This window comes from Poecilia latipinna, unplaced genomic scaffold (genome assembly GCF_001443285.1).
Source record: "Poecilia latipinna isolate Pla-1442-1.1 unplaced genomic scaffold, P_latipinna-1.0 Scaffold680, whole genome shotgun sequence".
Taxonomy (NCBI): Eukaryota; Metazoa; Chordata; class Actinopteri; order Cyprinodontiformes; family Poeciliidae; genus Poecilia; species Poecilia latipinna.
Window position 1 is genome coordinate 171,991 of NW_015113296.1, and position 24,356 is coordinate 196,346.

Sequence of the window (24,356 nt, forward strand, 5' to 3'; positions counted from 1 at the left end):
AGTCTACACGGGGGCAAGCCTCTAAAGACTTTGAACATCTTGAGTCCAACATGTGCCACTGTTCTTAAGAAATTCAGTCAGTCTCGGTTGGATGTAGGTCTGGACTTTGGGGCTTCTGTTGAAACTCTCCCAGGATTGTCCTGTATTTAGCCCAGTTTATTTTCCAATCAGCTTCAACCAGCTTCCCTGCCTCCACTGAAGAAAAGAACCTGTACAAAGTGATGCTGTCACCAACATGTAGCGCAGTAAAAATGTTGCTCATGCTCTTCACTGTGTTGGCTTGCAACAAAATGAGGTGCAATTGTGATTTGAAGGTTTTCACAGTTTTCAGAGCCATTGACGTGCTAAAACAAGTCTCTCTTTGCGCATGTGTGTTTTTGCATGTGTTTTATGAAAATATATCTAAAAAAAAGAAATACTTGAGATATTAATTATTCTGTGAGGCTACAACAACATGTCAAGATTTTGATTGCTTACGTTCGAGGTGTTGCGATAAGGCTATTTTTACAACTTTCATGCTATTACAATAGTCATGGGGCTTTTCTGCCAGAGACAGGGAAACAGAGAGCAGCAGGCACTCGTGGCATCACGCTGCAGCACAACATCATTCAATCACAGCCCGATATATCTAAAATCACAGGACAAAGAGATGAAAATGTAGATCCAAAGCAGGTAGAAACAGCAAGCTGGGAGGGTAATGCTGTAAAGCTCCGAACACGCTGCGATTCCAAAGCTTTCTGCCAAAGACATGCTGGCAGAATCAAGTAAGCAAACACTCGGAATCAGCAGGAAGACTAACAGCAACAAGTATTAGGCCGGCATGACTGATATTACCACTAAGCAGGACTGCTATTTTTATCTATTTTTATTTTTTCATAAACAGTGGAGCCCAGGGGGACAAGGGTGGATGATCCTGAGAAAAGTCAGGACATCAATAGAAGGAGGGAGCAAACCTTCCTGGCTTTGAGTGGTCAGATAAGGTCTTCTGTCAGGTGCCGAGTAAAACCTCGCAGCATGAGCAGTGGGACAAAGATGAACCATCTTCCAATCCACATAATAGAATAACAAATGGCCATTTGCATGAGTCTGTACACTGCAGCAGTGCAGCAGTGCATAAGAAATAGCTTCAAACCTGAAGTTAAAATGCAGTGCTGAAGTCTTTGAAGCTTTGCTCTGCTTTGTTCAATTTCAAACCAATCAATTGCTGGGATGATGTCATGACAAATTAAATAATCTGTCTTGGGTTAGCTTTTTACAGTACTGATCAAATAATGTTTTTTTTTTTTTACTTTCCTTATCGATTGCACTTTTCTGAGCTGCAAAGGCAGCAGTGTTTTGGAAGCGCATGCGCAACACCCACTGACAGTCGGCTCTTTGACACAAATGGCCGACATCTTGTTGCGTATATGAGTGCGTGTGTGTGGCTGTGATAGGGAAAGACACAGAGAGCATACTGCAGTTATCTTAGCTCAGAGGCTCTGAGGTTGTCACTTCTTATCAGTCTGATTGGTACTCAAACTTTCACAGTACCTCGACTCTCCCTCCTCACTCATTACTTTCCTCACTTCACCGCTCCCATCTTTCTTTTACTATGGGAAATCGTGGGCACCCTGTCTCTGTGTTCCTGTGACCTAAATAATATACTTTTCTGATTCACTGGGCTCTCTGTTTGCTCAGTCAAAGGTGCCAGCTAAATGACTTTGAAGAGAAACGGTTCTAATAGCAACAAAAGACACAAAAAAACCAAGGCTTGGATTGGAAAACATAATGTAGAACATTTAGGGTTCTAGCCAAAAATGCAAGATGAGCATTCTGAATGAGCTGCAAATATTCCTCAAAATGGCTATTATGGAAAAGTGCCCAGAAGAAAGGAATTGTGGGAAAAAACACAAGATGTGTGGCCGAAAACTTCAACAAGCCGTTTAAGAGACAAAGCAAAGATGTAGAAGCAAATGTTGAGGTGAACATAACTTTTCAGCCTTTAAGAAAATTCAGGATTCAGCTACAAATGTGATGTTTGTCATGTCACAATGACTTGGAAAGAAAATATCAATGATGCAAATATTGTAAATATTGGAGAGTTTGAATGATTTTGTGAATCTTATGAAACATACCTGTTCCTCTGTGGTATATATAAACTAAAAAAAAATACATTTATACCACAAAACTTCTGCACAGGAATGGAGAGTTCCCTGAATCTAATCATGTGGTTTGGTGCTTAAATCAATGAACATTTGAAACATTTAAAACTAGAGATGAACCAAAGAGGCTTTGTCCAGACTTTGCCTATTCTATCAGTCTGACCTGTTGATTCATTTGTAGTTTTTTCTTTACAGACTAAAAACATAACAGGAATGACCAGGTTTCTTGACTAAGTTGTAGTTTTGAATCCAACAGAAAAAAATAGGAATGATGTTACTGCCACTTACACTTTGAAACACATTTCTAAGATTTGTTTTTCAGAATAAATTAAGAAAAGTGTGTTGGATGACATAGAGACTGAATATATCAGAATTACATTTTAGAACAGGGAGAATATTTAAACTCTACAGTTTTTACCAGGCAAGCAAAGGAAAATATGCTGATTTCAGTCATTGGTTCTTCTTGAGTAAAACTATGTCCATATCTAGGAAATGTCAATATGTTCTACAAAAAGAACAAACTACTTTAGTTTCTACTTAGTTTTTGGTTAACAGTTGATAATGACAAAGCAAATGACAAAATATGTTTTCTTTTTAAAAACATTTAAAGCCAGTTAAATTGATTAAAACGATGAAAGGATGAGTAAAAGTAGTTTTGTAGTTATTTAGCGTTTCCGTTTTGTGGCAAGAAGGGAGGATGAACATAATTACTCATAATTCCTCTGATGCCATCGTCTCTCCACGTCTCTGTGCATTTAAGGCAGGAGGATCTTCAATCATGGTTGGGAATCATCATTAAGTCTACATTTTGCAGACATGTAATGTCTGACGGAGTGAAGAGTGTTGAACTCATTTTATTAAAAAGCCAAAACAAAATGATTTTCTGCAGCAGACACAAAAGGAGAATATAATCATAAGGGACCAATATGATATAAATATTTTCTGATAGATAATTTAAAGTACAAAAGAACCGACTACAGAAAAATAAGAAGTTTCTTGTTTTCCTTTCAGTTTCTTTGTAAACCATAAAACACACATGAGGGTTTGGTAAAGATTTTAGCTGTTAGCAGAAAAAATAAATATAAAGTTTGCTGACCATAACTCATTCAGTGGTAAAATAAGACAATGGCTTTTCTTAGTGTTGCTATTAACCAAAAGTAATATGGTTTCAATCTCTTTATTGGTGGGTAGCATTGGAGCTCAAAAGTGTCCACAACCATGCTGTGTACATATAAAACACATAAATTATACAAACTTTTTCCCACCAAAAGTAAAATATATTCTGAACAATTCAACAGAAGAGCAAGCATGTTTGTTGGAGAAAAGTCAAAATACCCTGGCTGCATAAGACTGCACATCTTTATATACACAACTGTATTTGGGATTATTTAAACTTTAACCCACCACAGTCTTAGACAGAGAGACAGATTTGCTAAGTTTTATGTGATGGCTCCTTTCAGTTTGACTTACAACTTTGATTATATCCCTTTTTGACCTCTAACATCTTCAAATTTGTCTATGTTTAACATTTAACACTTGATCGCAAGTGTTAAAAGGCTGGATGTAGGAATACGACTGGCTGAGTGTATATGCTGATCAACAAAAAAAAAAAAAGAAAAGCATGGCAGTAGTTCTCCAGCATGCCTTTGAGGGACATTGTGTGTATGCGTGTGTGGATGTGTGGCAAAGATCTTGGCAAAAATAAAGAGATGATGTGGACAATGTTCAGTTAGGCCTCCCTTCTTAGATTTTGTCCCTGTGTGTAGGTGGAATGGGGTGTTAAGGCATGAATGCACTGCTGGCTCACCACAATCATGCGTGTGTAAGTGTGGGTGAGTGTGTGCAGTAAGGGATGAATGCTCTGCTGACTTGTCAGAGTTGAGGATTTTTCCCTGCAGCAACTTTGTTTCATTTATAAAGTGGTACTGCTAGTTGCTCTGGATAACAGCATCAGCTAAATGTCAGAGGCAGAGATACAAAAGCACGGCGCACACACAGCTGTGTAAGCATAAATAAAAACCACAGAGTGCCAGACTCAGTCTTGTAACACTTGTTATTACACAAGGGACTTACGCTGCCATCTGTTAGAAATCACAGAGATACATTTTGGCAGTTTGTCCAAAAATTATGTTTCTTGAAATCGTTTCTCCTACGTAGGGCTGCGACGAGATTTCGTGCCACAAAATATCATGATATTTAATTTTTAAAAGATTGCTGGTGTAGTGGAAGTGAGACTGAAGAAGCACTGTCATGTTCCACTCTGCATTACTTTCAATAAATTAGCCTTGAAGGTGTGGAGTGAAGGATGAAATAATGTTGAGCCTTTCAGAGCAGGTGGCTAACGACGCTGAAGTAGGCATCCCGTTTTTGCCTTTCAAATGGTGTTTTAGTTCAGTTCTCGGTATTGTGAGGTGTTGTTTTGATTAATTTAACAACCTTGGAGGATTTTTCTGAGAGCATACCCATTTCTGGTCATTGAAGGGTTGAACACACTCGAAAGCCTCCTGGTCCGACGCTACAACTACAACACAGGACATGTTTTATGTGTGAAGCAGTGCTTTAATTAACACATTAAATCCCTTCTGTCATTAGCTGCTCCTGTAATTGATTTAGATTTTTTATTTTATTTTTTTAATAAGATCTGGGGCCTCATTTATAAAGCGTGCGTGCACACAAAAAATGTGAGGCGCCATATTTTACGCACAAGTTGACATGTACAAAAATGAACGTGGCATTAAAGTTGCGCAAACTTTTAACCTGCCATGGGGATGTATAAAAGAAAGATGTGCAGGTATGTACGGCTTTATGCATCCACTGGTTTTTGTGAGCCGACCTTTTCTAAATTTGCCCGTACGCCAAGTTTTAGTGTCAAAACTGTGCACTCTTTTATACATGAGGCTCCTGGTTTCCTGTCTGCAGCACACCCTCCATCTTAGAAACTACAAAGAAACTGTGTTCAGGAAAGTAACATATTCATTCAGTAGATGTTATATTGAGGCAGTAATCCGAAAGATTAATTTCCAACCCAATATCCCAGTCTGCTGGAGAAACAACTGTTGCCTCCTCTGAACAAACCAGGCCTGCAGGTCAAGACTTCTTTGACAGAGAGAAAAGGATAAAAAACTGGACTGCTGTCCTGCTTGTTGCTGAGACCCAGAAAGCAAATGACCTTTCCATGCACATGAAGAAGGAGGATTCTGGGTTACTTTCCTGATCTGGATTTGAACAAGCATGAATGTCAAAGAGAAAACTTCCAGCCTAACTTTGATAACACGAAAACCTAAATAACAGGCACAACTCTGTTGATACAAATGTCTGATGAAGGTTGATAAACATCCGTTGAACATTCAGATTGATGAACTTTCCTTTTCAGAGCCTTTTATTCTCATCAGCAGAAGTTGAGCCGTCTCCATTGTCGACTTTATGTTTATTTCTGTTGTTTATTCCTCATTGTTCAAGTAAATAAGTACATGCATTAGTGAGGTTATTGATAAATAATAAGTAAATAAGTACATGCATTAGTGAGGTTATTGATAAATAATAAGTAAATAAGTACATGCTTTAGTGAGGTTATTGATAAATAATAGCTATGGAAAATGGATAAAACAAAAAATCATAGCACTGAGACACAATGTAGCCCTATGGTCCTTTACACATGTATAATTGATTGTTCCATGCAAACATAAATGATTTATTGCAGATTGATGAATGAATTGCAAAACTAATATTTAGACAGTGGAATTATTTTATTGTGAGATCAATTAATGCTACGTGACAACAGGTTGTACTATGTTTTTACTCGCAATCCCACAGGCCATGTTGATTTAAATTTTTATTTAAGTAAAAGTAAAATTTAATAATAATACATGTCTGGAGAAATACTGTAGCTAAGCTGTTAGTGTATGAGCTGTGAAACCTTAAGTCTATTTGTCCAAAAACAAAAAAAAGAAGACAATTCTTAATATTTATTCAAGATTTTTTTTTTAAACTTGCCTCTTCAGAAAAGGGGATGGATTAATTCACACATGTCAAGTATAAAACTGCAATATCTGGAATAATTGTAAGCCAGATGTTTCATACTGAAAGGAGACTTCACCCAAATGCACCAACACATTCTGTTTTTATGAATAATAATTATTATAATTTCTATGCGGCTGCAAAAAAGGGTCTCACATACTGCTACTTTCCCCATTTAATTCAAGTCTACATGGAAAACACATTTTATTATTATGCTGGCAATAGCGGTATTATACTTCACTTAAATGTCAAGGTGAGTAAACAAAGGTTTTACACTTTACTCTTCCTGACAGACTTAGAGCAAATGTTAGGGCTGGATTAAGCCCGCAGAGATTTTAAAAGCAGATATCAAAGGTGATACACTGTCTGGATTATAGAAATGGAGCCGGATAACTTTACACTAAATTTGTAGTTAATTACCCAGAACTGGGGATAGTAGAAACTGACATTTTTCAGCCTTACTGGCCCCCCAACACCATGACAACGTAAAAATATGTTATTCTAAAATAATTTTAAAGGACAAATGACATAATAAGATGATATAACATTTAAATCTAGTAGTGTACCCCTGTAAATCTGAAATATAATCCTTCAGGTAACTTGACCAATGTAATCTAAGATTTAAATGAAAATAAAAAGGACTTTTACTCATTTTCTATCTTTTTTTTTTTTACATGATGAGCAAATTTTTAAAGGCATTTCATTTAAGCTGATAATCAGGCAACTCCAGTCACATGCTCAGTAAATGTTTGTATCAAATTATCATTACAAAGAGGCCCAGAGATACTGTGAACAAAATCAATAGGCATGACTTCAAAAGTTGCCTATTAATATACAATAACCAGAAGAAGTGCAAACAAGCATGTTAAATGCAACTCAAAAATATTGTCCAGTGAACGCAGCGAGCGCGGCAGCAGTGACCCTGGTTACACGCTGTCCACACCAAACAGCAAAATCCAGTGAATAATGTATGTGTATAACACTTACAGGCTCCGTCAGCTCCAGAACACTGGCCAAATACGTGATGGGACTACAGTCACGAGTGTTTCCCACAAGTGTACAAGGTAGGAACATGGGACCCAAGTCATCTCCATCCAGCACATCCACGGTCAGCGTGGTGGTGGCAGTTCGACGGTCACTCGGTGAAGGTGCCCGGTCCTGCATAGAAATGAGAAAATCTTCCATTTTAGTTCATGAAATCTGAAGCAATCGGTTTTTTTGAAATAGTAGCAACCAGGACTAAGAAACACTCAAGCAGCAAGTTAAATGATTTAGATAAAGAATAACCCAATCAAATCAGAATGGCTGCATTAAACTGGGGTCAGAGAGCAGACCCCTATTAATAATATATCAAACAACACGAACTGGCAGAGTCTGATCAGCGGCTTACGCTCCAAGGCACATCTAACCATCTATCAAACCTGTTCCACTCAGGAGCTTCGACACTTTTAACAAAAACATCCAAGGCCAGCGTCCAGAAATCTATTCGATCTTTCTGCATTTTATCAAGACGCGTCTCTGTGCATTAAATGCATCAGCTGATGTGCATTAAGTGGCAAAAGGATTCATCTTCAAAAGATAAGCAATGTGGAATTCAATTTTTTTTTTTTACCCGACTACTCAACACTACTGTTATCACCCTTTTAATAACAGTAGTTATTAAACTACAGTTATTTCTAATTTCCTGTTCATCCCACTGAACAGGAAATTAGAAATATTTTGTTTATAAATACAGGACCAGATTTTGGCTAAATCCCAATTTTTTTTTTCATGCACCTTGTAAAATGTTCATTACAACCAGCCGCTGAGAAAACAACAACAATAAAATTGTAAGTTTCACACTCAAGATGTAAATTTTTTATTTTAACATATTTGCTGGAAAACACATACATTTAAATCCAATTCTCAGGGATCTAAAAATATTAAATCATTTTAATATGTTAATGATTTTCAGACACAGCTTCATTTCTTTTTTCAGACATACAAAAGCCCTGAGGAGCTTTTTCCTGCTTGCAACTATCATGTTTTCTACACCAAGAACAGAACTGAAAAACGGTTTTCAGCTGAATATTGATTAATTCATTACATTTCCAATATGCTTGCACTGCCAAAGTCTTGATCCAGAAAAACCATCTTACTCTAAAGGTTTGGTTTGTCAAGAAACTGAAAGAAAAACAAGCAAACATGGCAGTACAACACATATTCAATAAAAACAGGATTGTGCAAAGGAGTGAAAAAATGTGTGACTGCTACACCAAAAATAAAGAACGACTGTTCTCTCACATGATTAGTTTTTCTTCAGAGGTGACCTGAAGGAGACCTTAGGCTAAAACAGGAGGATTTTTGTGAGGCCCTCATGAAATATGCAGCCAGTTTGGAAGGAATACAAGGCCGTTGTCAAGAAACACGAAACTCATCGCCTTTCTACTGAATCCATGTTTCACTACGACTTGCAATATGCTTTTCTAGTAATAATGAGGAAACTTATGTGGAACTTGTACTACTAATAAGATAAAGATTTAACTTGAATCTTAGCGACTTGGTCACTGTGTGGAGGTAAAACATGCTTTGTGCAGTTCACATCAAAATATACGATTTGACCTTTGGAAACATGCTCCTGTTATTAGAGTTTCCTAAAATTTAAACTTTTGGATCAATTAACAAGTACCACTTCTATGTAGGTGGAGTACCCAAATCATTAACATGACCTTCACAAGTGTACTCCTAAGAGGTCAAGATCTTTCTGCAATTGCTTATAATAATATACATTTGAAATGTTTAAAGATTGGGGTATTTTTCTTCAAGCTTCCTTGTTCTCTAATTTTCTCTAGAAAACCTTTGAGGCCTTCATAAAACATCTGGATTCATACTGAGATGAGATTATACATACAAGTGGACTTTTTATTAAATAAATTGCAAAGTAAATTAGTTGCGCTCAAAGTTATTTAGAGGATGTTGAATTGAGTTTTAAAACATGTTTAAGATCGTCTATAATTTTCTTTATTTCTTCACATCTAGGTACCCCTTTGTGGCGATTTCTCATCTTCATGTTGGTCTAAAATCCCAATAAAATACAGAGAAATTTGTCATTGTAATGTGACAAAACATGAAGAAGGTTCAGGGCTCTCAATAACTCTGCAAAGTGCTGCATAACATTAGGTGGATGGAACCACAATGTCTTCAGTATAATGTTGAAGTAATATGGGAAGTTAAGATTGCCAGTTATCAACACAATAAGCCTAATTATAGACTGTTTCTATCAGCGTTCAGATGAAAAGGTCAGCCTTGTTTAATAGGTTTTGCCTGGCTTCATGCAGCCTGCTAAGAATTTATACCCCACAAATTTGCGGCTTCTCAAAATACTCCTAATAATCTCTTCAGATAAACACTGAATGTGTCAGCCTTTCCAGCAGTCAGAAACACATTAATCTTTCAGTGTACTGTTGACTTTTAATAATGTTTTCGGGGTAACTGGGATCTGGGACATGAATACATGGAGTAACTCTGAGAAGCCTTTTGTGAGGATGGTTCTCACATTACAACAAAACCCGAAACTGCAGCTGATGAGAATCATCTCAGCCATGGTTCAGCTTAGATCACTTTAACTTCTACAGACAACGTGCTTACTGATCTGACAAAAATAAATATATTATAGTGAGCTCATTAATAAAACATAGATTGCAGGGAAATAAAAGGCAAACAATTAGATTGGCAAATACATTAGTGATAATTAGGGATGCTCTTGCAGATTCCCTTAGGCTGACTAACCACCACAAAGGCTGTGGAACATTAATATTAGAAATTTAATAGTTTGCAATAAAACAAGTTATATACATTGTATATGAGAAAAAAGTTTTTTGGTTTTTTTATCCAGATATTTTCTATAAAGTTACTGAGTACATAATCTTTATTTTTGCTTTTTTAAATAATCTTTTCGTTTCATTGAAAGAAGTCTAAAAATATTCCAGCATGAAAACTCGTGAAATTAACAGCAAAATCAAATGAGGAAACAATGACTTACATTTGCCTGTATAATGACCAAGTATCGAGTTATCTCCTCGTAGTTGAGCCGTTCCCTTAGAACTACGGAGCCAAACAAAGTCAGGGGGATGTCAAAGGTTCTGTTGGCAGTCTGGAGAACATACAGACATGAGGCAAAAGCAAACTCAATGAGTCACACACAAAGTCTACTCTTAAGATTTTACAAAATAAAGACAAGCTAAGACATGCAATACACGTGGAAGATAGTTACACAAGTGTAACAGCAAGGCGTATTTTATGATTTCAATGCGATGCAAATGAGTTGTTCAGCGGAAGCAGGAATAATTTATGTGGGCTCAGAACCAGCAGAGCAAAAAGAGAAATATAACAATAAATCAAATGAAATCTTCAGTAAACGCTGTTTCGATTCCATAGAGAAGCACAAATCTGATATAGAATAAAATGAGTGAGAATGGGTTTAAAATATAATTTCGTGAATAGGGTCCTTAATAAGAGGGGGGGAATTACAACAATAAATGCAGCTTCAGTTGTATTCTGAATTTAAGTAAAAGTTTTGCTTTCCTATGTGAAAAACTGTTTCAGATGCAATTATTTAATATTTTATAACAACACACCAGATAAACGACAATAATATCAACTTTTTTAAATCAGAACACATTAAGAAACCTAAAACACCTTAGTGCACACAACCACATCAAACTCTTTCAGAACATTGTTTAAAAAGGATCCTTTATGGCTTTTGGTGAAATAGACCACCAAACTCAGTTTTCCATAATCCACACCGGGAAACGGTTACAGGTAAACTGGATTATATTTAAACACTGAGCAGCACAGTTTGGGCAGTTCACTGGTCCAGGGCAGAGTCGACAGGAACATAACAAAAAAACAAAAAAACCAAAAGCAACAGTGCTGTAAACTCATCTTGAGAGGTTTATAGTAGCCAGGAGGACAATGCATACATGAAGATGAATTATCAAAAACATTGCAGTTTAAACAAATTACAGTTAAAGAGATAAGTTCTGAGAAACACACATCTCTTCTTGTTTTATAATTTACCAAAGAACAATATATGTTTCTAGTGATATTAATGGAAAATACATTAATTATACCTAAAGAGTCAATGGAATAATCTATCAATGGGCATAAGATCTGAGAAGTTGGCCATGACCTGAACTGAGTCATTCTGTCATCAGTCTATCCCTTTGACACGCTGCCCCGTCTTACTGGAAACGACTCTGTTCCACACAGGATTACTCTTGGATTGTTGTTTCTGGGGTATGTTTGGATTTCCTTTTCATACATTCCAGCATTTTCAGGTAAAACTTGAATGATTTTGCTCTTTTGGTTGAGAGAGAACCCCAAACATGAATGGAGTCAAGATGCTTCACTCTCAGCATGTCTCAGGACTCATGCCAGCATCCATTTCTTCTTACCAAGACAGTTTTTGTGTTTTTTGTTTTTTTTTAGATATTCCAAGCAACCCAAAGAGAACTTCGGCAGAGGGAATACCCCACAGTTCTCTCTAGTCCAGTTTGCTGGTAATCCTTGTATTCTCTGGAGAAAGTAAGGATTTTTTTCCCCTTACAAGAAGTGACTTTTTAGAACCAGGCCACTGTTTTAAAGTCAAGACCTCACTGCACTCTCATACGCAAGTTTTGCATTGATGGCAACTTGATCCTTTAGTTGCACCAACTTTAGTTGATCCTTTAGTGCAGGGGTCCCCAAACTTTTTCCTGCGAGGGCCACATGACTGTTCCCTTTTCTGGTCGGGGGCCGGTCTTAGTTTTTCGAGAAAGAAACCTTAGAAAAGTTTTGTTGACGGGGGGGGGGATTGGATTACTGCCGACGACATATTCGCGTTTGTAGATTGAGTTTTACCCAGAATGCAAATGGAAAAAAACCATGAGCGAAACAGTGACTGGTACTCACTAGTATATATTCCATTGAGGGAACCTAAGTTTCATATCTGCTCAAGAGCCCCCCCTGGTGGTTGAAGAAAAATCCACATATATATGAAAAAAAAAACACTGAATGCTCTCTGGTATTGTTCAGGGGGCCGGACCAAATGAGGAGGCGGGCCGTAGCTTGGGGACCCCTGCTTTAGTGGGACTTGTAGAAGTCCCAGAAGAACTTCTACAAGTACTTCTGAGACAATGGGAAATGTTTCCTTTATATCCAATTTAGCAGCGGTGTTACTAGAAGCGACTGTGAAATTGTTCTGAAAGTATTTATTTGGCGTTACACAGTTAGAAAAAACAACAACAAAAAGAAACCCAATGATTTTAAGCTTTGTTCTCAGGTAAGACAACTGTTTTCACTTCTAAATCAATAAGGATGGGACAGTTATTTATATCCACTGAAATAGAGTCATTAACATTTTGAGGCAGAGCCAACACATAATCCCACTGAGGTCTTTGCGAATAAAATATTGTTTTTGACATTTCATTCGGCAACATTTCCATTTCAATGAACGCAAATTACAAACATAAAAACTGAAACATTACAGCTTGTGAGAAAACATGAGCTTTTGACCCTTTTGGTGAAACTGTTTTCCGGTCTTTGCCAACATGATTATATTTGTATGAAAATCAAATATTCTTAAACCAGACAACAGAACATGTTCAGAAATTGATTGCATAGAGTTTGACAGCAAAATACCAGAACTCACCGGATCTTTTGGGTTGTACTGGACGGTGTACTCTATCTGCCCGTTGGGGCCGTCGTCGATGTCGGTTGCACCATTATTCCCCGAGAAACCAGAGAAGATCGTTGTTCCTACAGGGGTTAGCTGAAAAAAAGAAAAAAAAACAGCAGCAGTCTTTCCATATGATGTCAAAACTTTGAAAACACAGTGATTAAATCATTTCTGACAGTGTCATACAAACATCTATTGTTTTCATGTGGCACAGATGAAAGAAGAGCAAAATAAGATTCACCAGCGTTTGGCCACAAGGGATGTTAATCCCCCACTGTTTTCTACAGAACAAAGAGAAAGTGCTTTGCATTTTTATTTTCATTACGCATAAATCGGACTTGAAAAGGAGGATCAGTTGGGAGTCATTTGTGTCTCTTTCAGTTGCTCTTGAAATAAGTGAAACACAGGAAGTGTTCAAAATGTTCCGTCTATGCATAGCATCAGCAGGCTCTCACTAATGCGAACAAATGAAAGGTTTCACTGCCCCCCTCTGATAAAAGAGAAAATGTGGAGATCCAAATGTTTTACTGTGTCACTGTTAAAACTAATTACTGCTCAGATAAATAAAGTACTCACAGAGGTCACAGCTCATTAAATTGAGCCTTTTCAGGAAGCAGAATTTTGGAAATTAATGAACAAAAACTCAATTTTTGAGAAAAATATGTTGCTGGTTTGCTGTAAATACAGTCAACCTTGTTGTGAGTGAAGCTTTTAAGACTTCTACCAAACTGGAGGGTTGACAATTTAGTAACAGCTTTTAAATGTGTAAACACATTAACACCAAAATAACTGAGAAACAGGAGTTGTATCCATGAACACAGAAATCCACTTTGGTGGAAACTCAAAGGAGAGACCTATAACTGAAGGTTACTAATAATAAATGTCAACTACAGGACAAGTTTTTAAAAAATAATAATACATTGACTGATATATTTAAAAATAAGTTTTTGTTGTTCATAGCTCCTCCATTATGACCTAAGCACGTAGCACAATCAATGAATAGCACAACCAGCACTCGCGAAACACAAGTATCGATGACCGTAAACAAAAAGGCAAGTTTGTTCAGGCTCTCACTGTAAATTACAATCCATACTTTATTTCACCTTGAAGTGTTGACTATCACAAGCAGTTTGTTTGTTCTGTTAAATAATTTAGCCACAACAGGAGGGAATACTGAGAGTGAAATTCTGCTTTTTGCAGCCTTCCCAAATGCAAACCTATGAGTGCAGATATTCAATACTCCATTTAGGTCAAACTGACAGACGATTTTAAGCATCTTCAAAGAGTAAGAATAGTTTGATCTATACGGTTTGAAGTTTTGTATGCTAAAATTAATTTTAAAATGGTTATGGTAAAATGTTGAGTGGAATGCTGAGACTTCTTAAGGTCCTTACTGTACCCACTGCAGCCCACTGTAGCTTGTATATGTTGGACATATAATAAAGATATTTTACTGTTAAATAAGATATTTAACAGTAGTTAAATAGCTAGTGCATGTCTTAAAGAAAAATAAATAAATATATGACTGGGAACAGAAAATAGCTGAACACATGCCTACGGCCAACAATGGGGGATGCGTAAGAGGAAGATAACTCAGCTTCACACATGGCACCAATAGAGTTTGGCTAAATAGAAAGCTTTTTTTTATTTTTTATTTTTTGGAAACAGACCAGGAGTAATTAGCAGGATGTTTTTGCTCTCCTCTGGACACGTGGCAGAGTGCATGAAACACCAAACAGCGAAACTGAGCTTACTGAGCAAAGTGAGCAGCAAACACCAGGTGACCCAAACCGTATTTTGTAGTTAGTGTTATTTTGGGTTATTATGTGAAATACAATTAACATTTTGCAGCTTTTAATGAGAGAAAACATCATCTTCTGTCTATATTTTTGTATTTTTTAAGTCATTATGTTTTACTGACACATTGTAACTAGACTGCATTGTTGTCTGCCACGGTAGTACACAAATCATGCTCCAAAACTACAGCTTGAAATCTAACAGCAATGGGTTAAAAATCATCATTGTCCTTTATTGTTCATCATAAAAGGCTTGAATGAAGTGATTTTAAACACAATTACTGGAAATTAGCCATTAGCCAGTCAGTCAGGCACACAGCACTGCCTTTTCCTGTCAGAGCAGCTCTGAGTCAACTCACGCCTTTGTCCGTTTCTACTTAATGTTTGTTTTAAAGGATAACAGTTTATGCCCGCAAGTATGCTCACAGCTCGACTGTGTGCAAGTGAGGCACATCTCTGAGCTAAAGCAGGAATCAGCATTGGAAGCATAGCGGTGCTGCTTTGGCATCAGAAAATGTTACAGAACCAGATTGTTTCGTGTATATTATCATTATTCTTTTTTTGTTCCCACAAAACACAGCAAGACAGCTTTTGGGGCATATTTTTCAGCAAAAATAAACCATTGTACAAAGAAAAACATGTTTTTCTGAGAATGACAATGCAAATAAATTCCAACCCCTCAAAACCTTTTACTGTGCTAGGAACGTTTGTCCAAACTCATCAACATTTAGGACATCCATTCACTTTATTTTATTTTTTTCCAGTTCAGCACTATTTAAAGACATTTAAACTCAGAGAACACTTGGCTGTACAGATATGCACCCTTAAGTATGTTCTGCAATTAAAAACAATATTCCAGCAGTGTGGACGGTAATGAGGGGAACAGATATATTTGTCTTTTGCATACAGAGATGCAAAATCATGTGTTTGTTTGGCCTCTGGTTGAACATAAAGATACAGTCTCTCACATTTCTGTTGTAAATTTATATTTTGTCTGGTGTATTTCTGTGTTGGCACCAGATGCCAAAGCAGATTTCTGCATGTGCAAACATTTGTGGCAATACATTTCTGTCTGATTCATATTTATAGAGCCTAATCACAACAAAGTTGATCTCAGGTCATACATTTAAAATGGATTTATTTCAAATGAAATTACATTCATCTTCCTTCTTTCAGTCGAATCAGTGACTGGCATTCAGCTTCATCGCTAGTAAAACTACCAGCTAAATGCTTGCATTATTTACTTCTGGTTAGCATGCATGCCGCTTATCAATTGGAGAACAAACTTTACTTCCAAAGTGAATACTTGAGAGAAACACCACAGACTATCTGGACATTTGTTGGTAGGAAAATCTGTACGTCATGAAGTTATATAAGAGATTTTGGGCATATAGACGGCATTTATTTCAAAAATATTTCACTAGGTTCAGTTGTCAGACAGATCTGTCAAGATATCCAGATTATGCTAAATAGACATCAGTTGTTGCAACATTTAAAAATAAAGCAGCTTCTTATTCTGCCTGGTACTGAAAGTCGTGGGTTACACGGGTTTCAGTAAGAGAAAATTATCCAGATTTCATTAAATATATTGTCCAATAACCTATTCGTAGTTCTTTTTGTGATTCTTGGAATCAAGGATGCTATATTCAGTGTTCAATTACATCAAAGCGGATGTTGCTGAACTTCTGCTTTGATGTTCAAAGCAGATGTAATTGATTCTTTTTCTATATTAAAGAATTAAAACATCTTAGAGCTTTAGAGGACGACCGGAAGGCTAACGGGGTTCTGCTCTTTACTTCTATCTTCAAAACAAGATATATACGTTTTTGAAATATTTACAACCAGTTGGACGATTTTGATGACTGGTAGATATCTTTAAATAAAATTAAGTACTGTAGTTACTGTTATATGAATAGCATTAACCATAGTAGTGCTAATCTAAAGATGCCAAACAGCTTAAAAATGACATCATATATTCTTGGCTGTTTCACAAAGAGACTAAACTACTGAGCTGAATGGTGGGAAAGCTCCTCTCAGGACTCATGACCTGAGAGGAGCTTTCCCAGCAAAAGTACTTTACTCTCAATTAGTTAATCTAAGACATTCTTATTAAATTAGCTGTTATTGAATGAGCTTATTAAAACTTTTTTTTTAGAAAACTAGCTACATTTTTTAGGAATAGCAAAAAATATTGGTAGGTAGTAGGTGTTCTTTGTATTGAAATAAAAGACAGAATGGTTGGGAACATTTCTACTAAACATGTATGTATATATATTTTACTTTTACCGAACATGTTAACCAAGAAAAAAAAAATGGCTCTAGATTTTCTAAATGTAATATTCCAAAGATTTCTTTTAATATTAGATAAATAAGCTCGTCACCCCCCTGACAGTAAAGAAAAAAAGCAGATGATAAATTGCTGTACTTTGCTAACCAAGTCTTTGATAAGGTAAAAACTAAAGTCTGAACTCTAGCCAGCTATGAATAAATGAGATTAAGGGTCAAATTGGTGCGGCACTGATGATTTGCTAGATCATTTCCTCTAGTCGTGTTATCTCTTCTCCCTGATTTAACAATGGTTAAATTGTTAGCATCACTTTGCAGCTTTTAGATAATGAAGCAACTTTAAATCCTGGTTCCAATGCCTTCCTGTGAAATTAACACCAGGATAAGCTAAGATGGAAAACTTTTAGATTAAACTTTAACTGTGTCCTCGAGATTGTTGTGAAATGGACTGAATTTATGTTGCGCTTTCCTAGTCATAGAAACCAGTCAAAGGCCACTTTGACCCATTCACACACACACATACAGATTCACAGATTGGTAGACAATATGAGGTTAAGCACAGAGCCCAGGGGAATATCAATAAAGAACATACAATACAATAAATTGTGATTTAAAGGTAAATGGAGTCCACCTGTGTTTAGTTTTCTTCTTAGATTTAGTTGGTCTTGTCAGCATTCTGGCTTGTGGAGGTTGTGTGTGAGTGTTTGTGAGACTTCCCTCCTGAGCAGGAGTCTCTGCTGGAGGGCGTGGTGAACCTGTTGGGGCCGTTACACCCGACTGCAATTATCCAATCACCTGCCGGGGTTCCGGTCATCGTTTCTGGGTAGAATCAAGCTCCAGTCTGATTTTCCCTCCTCAGGAACAGATTTATCCGTTTACCTTCCTTTGAGACCCGTTTTCCCTTCTCTTCGCCTTGCTGGTTTAACCTCCTAACGGGTTTCCAGGCCAGATTTCAGTCCGGATTGATCATCCACAGCAGCCCCACTGGTCTCAATCTATTAATCAGTATGAATAATTAAATTGGAAAGTGGGTGCAGCTGTCTGGAGCTGTGCTAAACTGGTTCACAATTTAATTGGCACAATAGAACCACTTAGTGACATTTGGCAGTCATAAGTCTGAGTAAGTAAACAGTAAATGACCAACTAAAAACTAAAAATCTCAGCCCACTTTTATTGGTCATCTAAGTTAACCGTTTATTCATATTATAGAGTTCTATAACATTATATCCGTGTAACTGACATGGTATGTGTTTGTTTCACTATGTTACCAGATTTCTTACCAGCTTCAACTTGTCTAAAATTAGATTGCCTTATCAAAAATATAAAAAAAAAGAAACAGTTTCTGTGATAACGCATGACAAAATGATTGTTACATTTACATTCAATTCTAGCTTAGTTAGTTCAAAAGTAGCTGGATAAAAATAATCTATGATTTAATTTTATTATGCAGTTTTAGTTCTGGCAGTAGTGAAAGTGAAATAAACAAAGCTGTGGCTGTCGGACTAATTCAACCACTCACTGAATCAAAAATAAGCAAGTGTTCCGGTTATTACAATACTGCTAACATTTAAATCAAAGGAGCCACTTTTGGAAAATTATTGCATTCAAATTGTCTGAAATGACCTGGGCAAAACACAGGAAGAATTATCATGACCAGGCAGCTCCTAAATTGGAGGAAATAAGTTTAAAAACAGTAATAGGAATTTTCAGAGGCGCATGATGAGGTGTGGGTGGAGAGAAGAAATAAAAGCCCTCAAAATCATTTTCAACAAAGGTGGAGAGGTTAGTGAAAGGGCAACACTGAGAAGGCAGGAGAGATGAGGGAGAATGCATAGGAGGGAGAGGAATGCTGCAAAAGGAGCAGAGAATGTGGAAAAAAAAAAGGTTGAGGGGACAGATTGAGTTTGACAGGCGGAGGAAAACTGTATAACGATATATTTGCCTCAGCCTAGGATGGTGCTGGCAGCAAGCTACATGCATCCACGTCCAGTTTAACTTTACACTTCCTCTTGCTGAATTCCTCTTCCCATGACGCTAGAGGACAAACTGTCATGTTGAAGATTATTCTGAAAGCCACAAAAAACCCAATTTCTTTCCATCTGTCTAAAACCTTTCTATTCTCCTTCAAGTGGTGCAAACAAAGAAGAAAGAGGAAAGGAAAGCAAACTGGGTACTGTTTTGTGCTTGAAATGTGTTGCAGCGAAATCATGTAATTTCTTTAATATTGACTCAAAAACTTTGGAGGAAATTGACAAAAAAAAAAAAAAAAAAAGTTTGGTATAGAAAGTCAAAGACCAAACCAAAAGCCAGCATTTCCTACCACTGATTTCTTTCATTTCAAAATTTTATAAATATTGGTCTTAAAGGAAGAGCCAGATATACACTCTTCAAAATATTTATTCCACATTTTGTCTAATTTTGTATTATAGGTGGATTTTATATTATAAATCAACGAGTAGTGTATAATGGTAATAAGTAAGGAAATTATACCTTTTTTTTCCATGTAAAAGTAGGAAATGACTCATTTATGCAGATATATGTGACATCTATTATGAACAATTACTTTTAGCTAGAAAACCTACATACAGAACAGTGGTTACTTTATTTGTAACATTGTTTATTGTGCTGTTTATTCTTTATTGTGTGAAATAAACTTGAATCGGAAAAAATGGAAAGGGGACAACACATCTGCAAGTCCTCTTTGCAGAAAGTGACCTTGTGTATAATATAGATTCATTACAAAGAGTGAAGTATTTCAGCTCTTCATTTATTGTAGTTTCAATGAGTATTTTTTATTGAAAACAAAAACCTAAAATTGAGTATCTCTGAAAAAATTTCATGGGACAAAAAACTTTATTTTTGTTGTGATCTACAACATTTATTTGGAAAACTGCTGACTCGACAGATGAATGTTGAAAACGTGAAGGGAAACACACTTTGAGATCCCTTGTTTTGAAGAGCCTTCTGCCTTTTCTCCAAGCTACATTGAAACAATCTGCATCTGAGAAACATAAAAGTCATCTGTGTGTGCAAAACCTGCAAAAGAGTGTTACCTCACTGATGGCGACGTAGTATCGAGGCTGCTGGAAATGCGGAGCGTTGTCATTGCGGTCCCGGACAACAATGCGGACCTCGTGTAAAATCACTGTTCCAATCAGCTCGTTGGTGCACTGAACCTGAACCACGATGGACTGAATAAATGAAGGTGGCTGGAAGGGAGAAGGAGAAAGAAAGATAACACACTATTGCAAACTGGAGAATCAAAATTATTTGCCAAGAAGTTTCATTTATGGCAAGTCACAGTCACACGTTCACACAGTTGATGAATATAAGGGAGAAGCGGCAGAGATTTGATATCTTCTCAGAGAAGATGGAGCTAAAAGTTTGAGTTTATCAGAATGGAAAATGGTTGTGGGTAAGACAGCCATAAAAATGCATTTCTGACATCAAATTTTCTCTTTATAGGATAGACGGTAAATGTACCGATGCCAATTTTCTGTGAAATTGTTGGAATGATTTCAATTTGTGTCACTGCCACAAAGATCAACTGTAGACAGAAAGTTTTCAGACCCTTTACGTTTTTTTCTCTTTACCATCCAGTCAGAGACATTTGAGCTATGTTCACTTCTCCTTTGGTCAACCAACAGCCATCTATTGTTTGTAAATTTTACAACAAAATTATACAAAAAAGAGAAATAAAGCTCTTTTTCAATAGCAAGCTTTCACTTGAAAAGATCATATAATAATTTTTTTTTAACTAGTCTCAAATTATTTGAAATTCAACATATTTATGTTATTTCTCTAACAGAAACAGGCCAAAAATAAAATAAAACTATCAACTGTTTAACAGGAGTTTGAACCTTTCAGAACTTACAGAGAACATGTCGGTAAAATGAAGGCTAACAAGCCAAAAAGGTTCTGGACTGATTCCCTTGTGAGATGAGTCAAAACTACAAAACAGTGAGAAAAGAAGCATGTTTTTTTAAGTTATGTTAGCTTTGCAGCTACAGTGGGTGGAAATCTTTCCAGTTACGAACTGACCATAAATTCCTTTACTTCATTTTGATTCTTAACCAATTAGCTGACAAGGTGGAAATTGTATGGAAATGAGAACAATCACATAGTTAGATATTTTTATTATGCCTGAAAAGACTAAAACTGCTTAGGGAATGTCTAAATTAGTATATAAGTGAAGCACTGGTTAACTTCTTGCTGCTTTAGATGTTACAGAATTAGACAAATATAAAAATAAAAATTCTGACTTTGCAACTATGTGTACATTCCATTGAATGCTCAGTATAACTAAACATGTTTGCCAAAATGTTGCCTTTAAACATGTTGCTATACCAGAGAGTTCATATCTGGTGGCAGCATGCTGTGCAGATATTGCTGCCTCCAAGTAATCTCTGTCCTTCACAACGACACATCTGCTTTTGACAATGGATACTTTGATCCCATATTTCTCAAATAAACTGCTTAGGGAGCTATTCCCCTCTACAATTTTTTGATATGTTCTTATTCAGTAGGATTAGGATCTTGGCTGTTGAAGGGGCAATTAAAAAAAGTCATTTTCCAAATTTTATTATGCTTTTTTAATTATTTCCAAATCCTTTTGGCTATATGTTTTGGTCTAAATCCCAGCCATGTGAGATTTAGAGTTCTGCCTCTATATTCACTCATGGGTGCATTGATGGTCTTGAAACTTCACTAAGCAATGCACAGATTACGGTTCCCTGTGTCAGATGAAGTAAAGCAGCCCCAAAACAAAGCCGCAGAAGCTATGGTGTTGTTTTCTTCGACAGCCTAAGATTAGAATTCCCCTCTTGGATTGGATGTGTTCCTGCTCTTGCTTCAAACTCTGCTCTTGCACTCAAAAAGTTTTGCCTGATTATAAATATCCTCTACCTCCTCAAAAAAATATATTTTTTTAAAGAGCAGAAGCCAGTTTTGCAAGGTGCATCCAATCTGCAAAAGAAAATTGAGGGTTCAGAGCATGTAAAATCTCCAATGAACCTTAGAAAACACTGGTCTGAAAACATGTTGTCAACAAAAACCTGTGAAAAAGAAATGGTTGAACTGAATAAAATAAGAAAACAGCAGCCACAGAGGCACATCGAACATAGAAATGTTGAACTTTCTTACATCTCTATCAAGAACTCGTCCAGTGCTGTTCAGGTAAAGAGACTGCCTGGCAGGATCTAGAATCACCCAGTAGTTGTAGTTGTCTCTTAGAGACAAAGAGATTGTACGATCTGGACCCTCTGCCACACCATTGATCTGCATGTTCTCCACCAACAGTGTTCCTGAAATACAAAAAAATATATAAATGTGTTTAGTCCTCAAACAAGCTTTGAATTTGAAGAAATCTAGATGATTTTTTTAAATAGCAAAAAAGATCATAGGTTTGAGAAAACAAAGCTCAAACATTTTCAGTCCATGTTCTTCTCAATTTATCTGACATATTTCTTTTTGGGTCATGGGAAGTAGGATAGAGTTATATGCAATGTTGGTAGAAAATCTGTTTGAAAGTAGGTTAGAGGTTCACTTTCCAGCATGAAACTAAACATATAGCCAGAACTACAATTGAATGGTTTGTATCAAAGCATATTCATGAGTTAAAATGGCCCAGCCATATTGAAGACCTAGATGTAATTGAGAGTCAGTGACAAAACATGAAAAATGCCTTAGCTTCAATCTTTCTGGTGCAACTGAATTGGAATTATGAGGAAAAAGCTATGATCCTCGCTATGATGCCAAGCTTCTTTTCAGATTAAAGTAAAATAAATGGGCTGAACTCATATAGCACTTTTCCAGTCTTCTGATACATCACAAGAAGCAAAGACTTGCAGTTTTACTAAATCATGCCTGGCTTGAATGTGGAAGTTCATTTTCTCCCTCTTGGTTACCTTTCTGAGTTAGTGTAATGAATCTATATAATATATGAGTTTCAACTTCGAGGTGAGTAACAGAAAATATCACTTTCAAACTTTTTAGATATTCACATTTTCCGTGATGTTCATTTTATATATATATATATATATATATATATATATATGATGATTTTCTGTTTTCTTTTCTCTAAGACACTTTGGAAACTAGTTTAGATTAAACACGTTTAGACTATTGGAAGATACACCAATTTAGAAAAGAAAAACACTTCAAATAATTGAAAGCCGAGTCTTTTTTAATAAAGCAGATGGCATAGATGAAAGAACTTTTGACTCCACACAGTCAGTTATGGAGTATAATTAAATCTTGCAAGATGCTTTGAGAAAAATAGAAGCTGGGAGACAAGTCTTATGAATTCTATATTCATTTTCATCTTTCATCCAGAGAAATAGAAAAACAATTAGCTAAAAAATAGGAAACAAGGGATAAAACAGGGTTAGTTTAATACATCTGAGCATACCCCACAGAAAAGTCTTGATCGAGCTGAAAATGATGCTGTCAATAATACCTGAACATCCTTTTTAGAATTGTTATTAGTTTTAATTTGCAGCTGCATTGTTAGAAGTCCAACCCAGCCCAGGGCAGGGATGTGATTAAATGTACTGCTAGATTTCATTTGAATGACTGTAAGATTGATGAATCTACTTTAAAAAGGCTGACTGGTTGGTTTACAACCATTTGTAACTCTATAGGTTTTCTATTTAACCTTCTCCATCCTTGGTCAGTTCGAGGGATGGATCCATTATCCCAGCCTATTCCTGCTCTTGCATCAAGAACAGAATCACACATTGCTTGTTATTCTTGAGTATCTCATGGATAGTTTATCTTATTGAGGTTAGTGACGCATATCACAGCCAAAAGAAAGAATTTTAGATATCAGTAACTGCTACAAATGACAGTATACAACATAAGGCCTGCTTCACTGCACTCTGAGCAAATGATGCGATGCCACACTGCGGTGTTTGGGTTTGTTAAATTATGATGGCCTAAATTTTTATAAGACTGGAAATCAGGACACACCATAATAACAGAACACCCTCAAAATAATAGGCATCTATGAATAATTTTTCATAGTTGTTTTAGGTCAGCCGGTTATGATCTTAATCATTCATGAAAAGTACATTGAAAAACTCATCTTTCTCACATATATTTTTTCTAAATTTGGCATTAAGATGTTGAAAGTCAGGCTTGATTAATTAATCTATTTTACCATGGCACAACTTTTATGAATTGACATCTTAAAATAGATTTTTCCAAATTAGTTTGACATTGTTAAGATAGTGGTGGAACTAATGCATGCTACATCTTCTAAATTTAGCTCAAATGGTTAATTACATAGGCACTTTATTTGTAATTTCCTTTAATTACATTATTGATTTATACTAAACTTTCAGCTTTAAATTCTCCATTACAACTTAAATTGCATTTAAAGCATCATGGTACCCCTCTTTGAATCTGTAGCATATGAAA

The 24,356-nt window shown here is 36.3% G+C and overlaps 1 protein-coding gene across 1 annotated transcript in view; it reads right to left on the reverse strand.

Annotated features, from left to right (window-relative positions):
• LOC106954776 (protocadherin-15-like) overlaps positions 1-24,356 on the reverse strand; it is a 182,362-nt gene that overhangs the window by 45,884 nt on the left and 112,122 nt on the right. The window contains exons 5-9 of the mRNA XM_015044523.1: positions 22,080-22,240; positions 19,991-20,146; positions 12,829-12,948; positions 10,180-10,290; positions 7,146-7,316 (exon numbers count right to left, since the gene is read on the reverse strand). Of these exons, the coding sequence (XP_014900009.1) occupies positions 7,146-7,316; positions 10,180-10,290; positions 12,829-12,948; positions 19,991-20,146; positions 22,080-22,240 (719 nt within the window). The remainder of the gene's footprint in view (positions 1-7,145; positions 7,317-10,179; positions 10,291-12,828; positions 12,949-19,990; positions 20,147-22,079; positions 22,241-24,356) is intronic.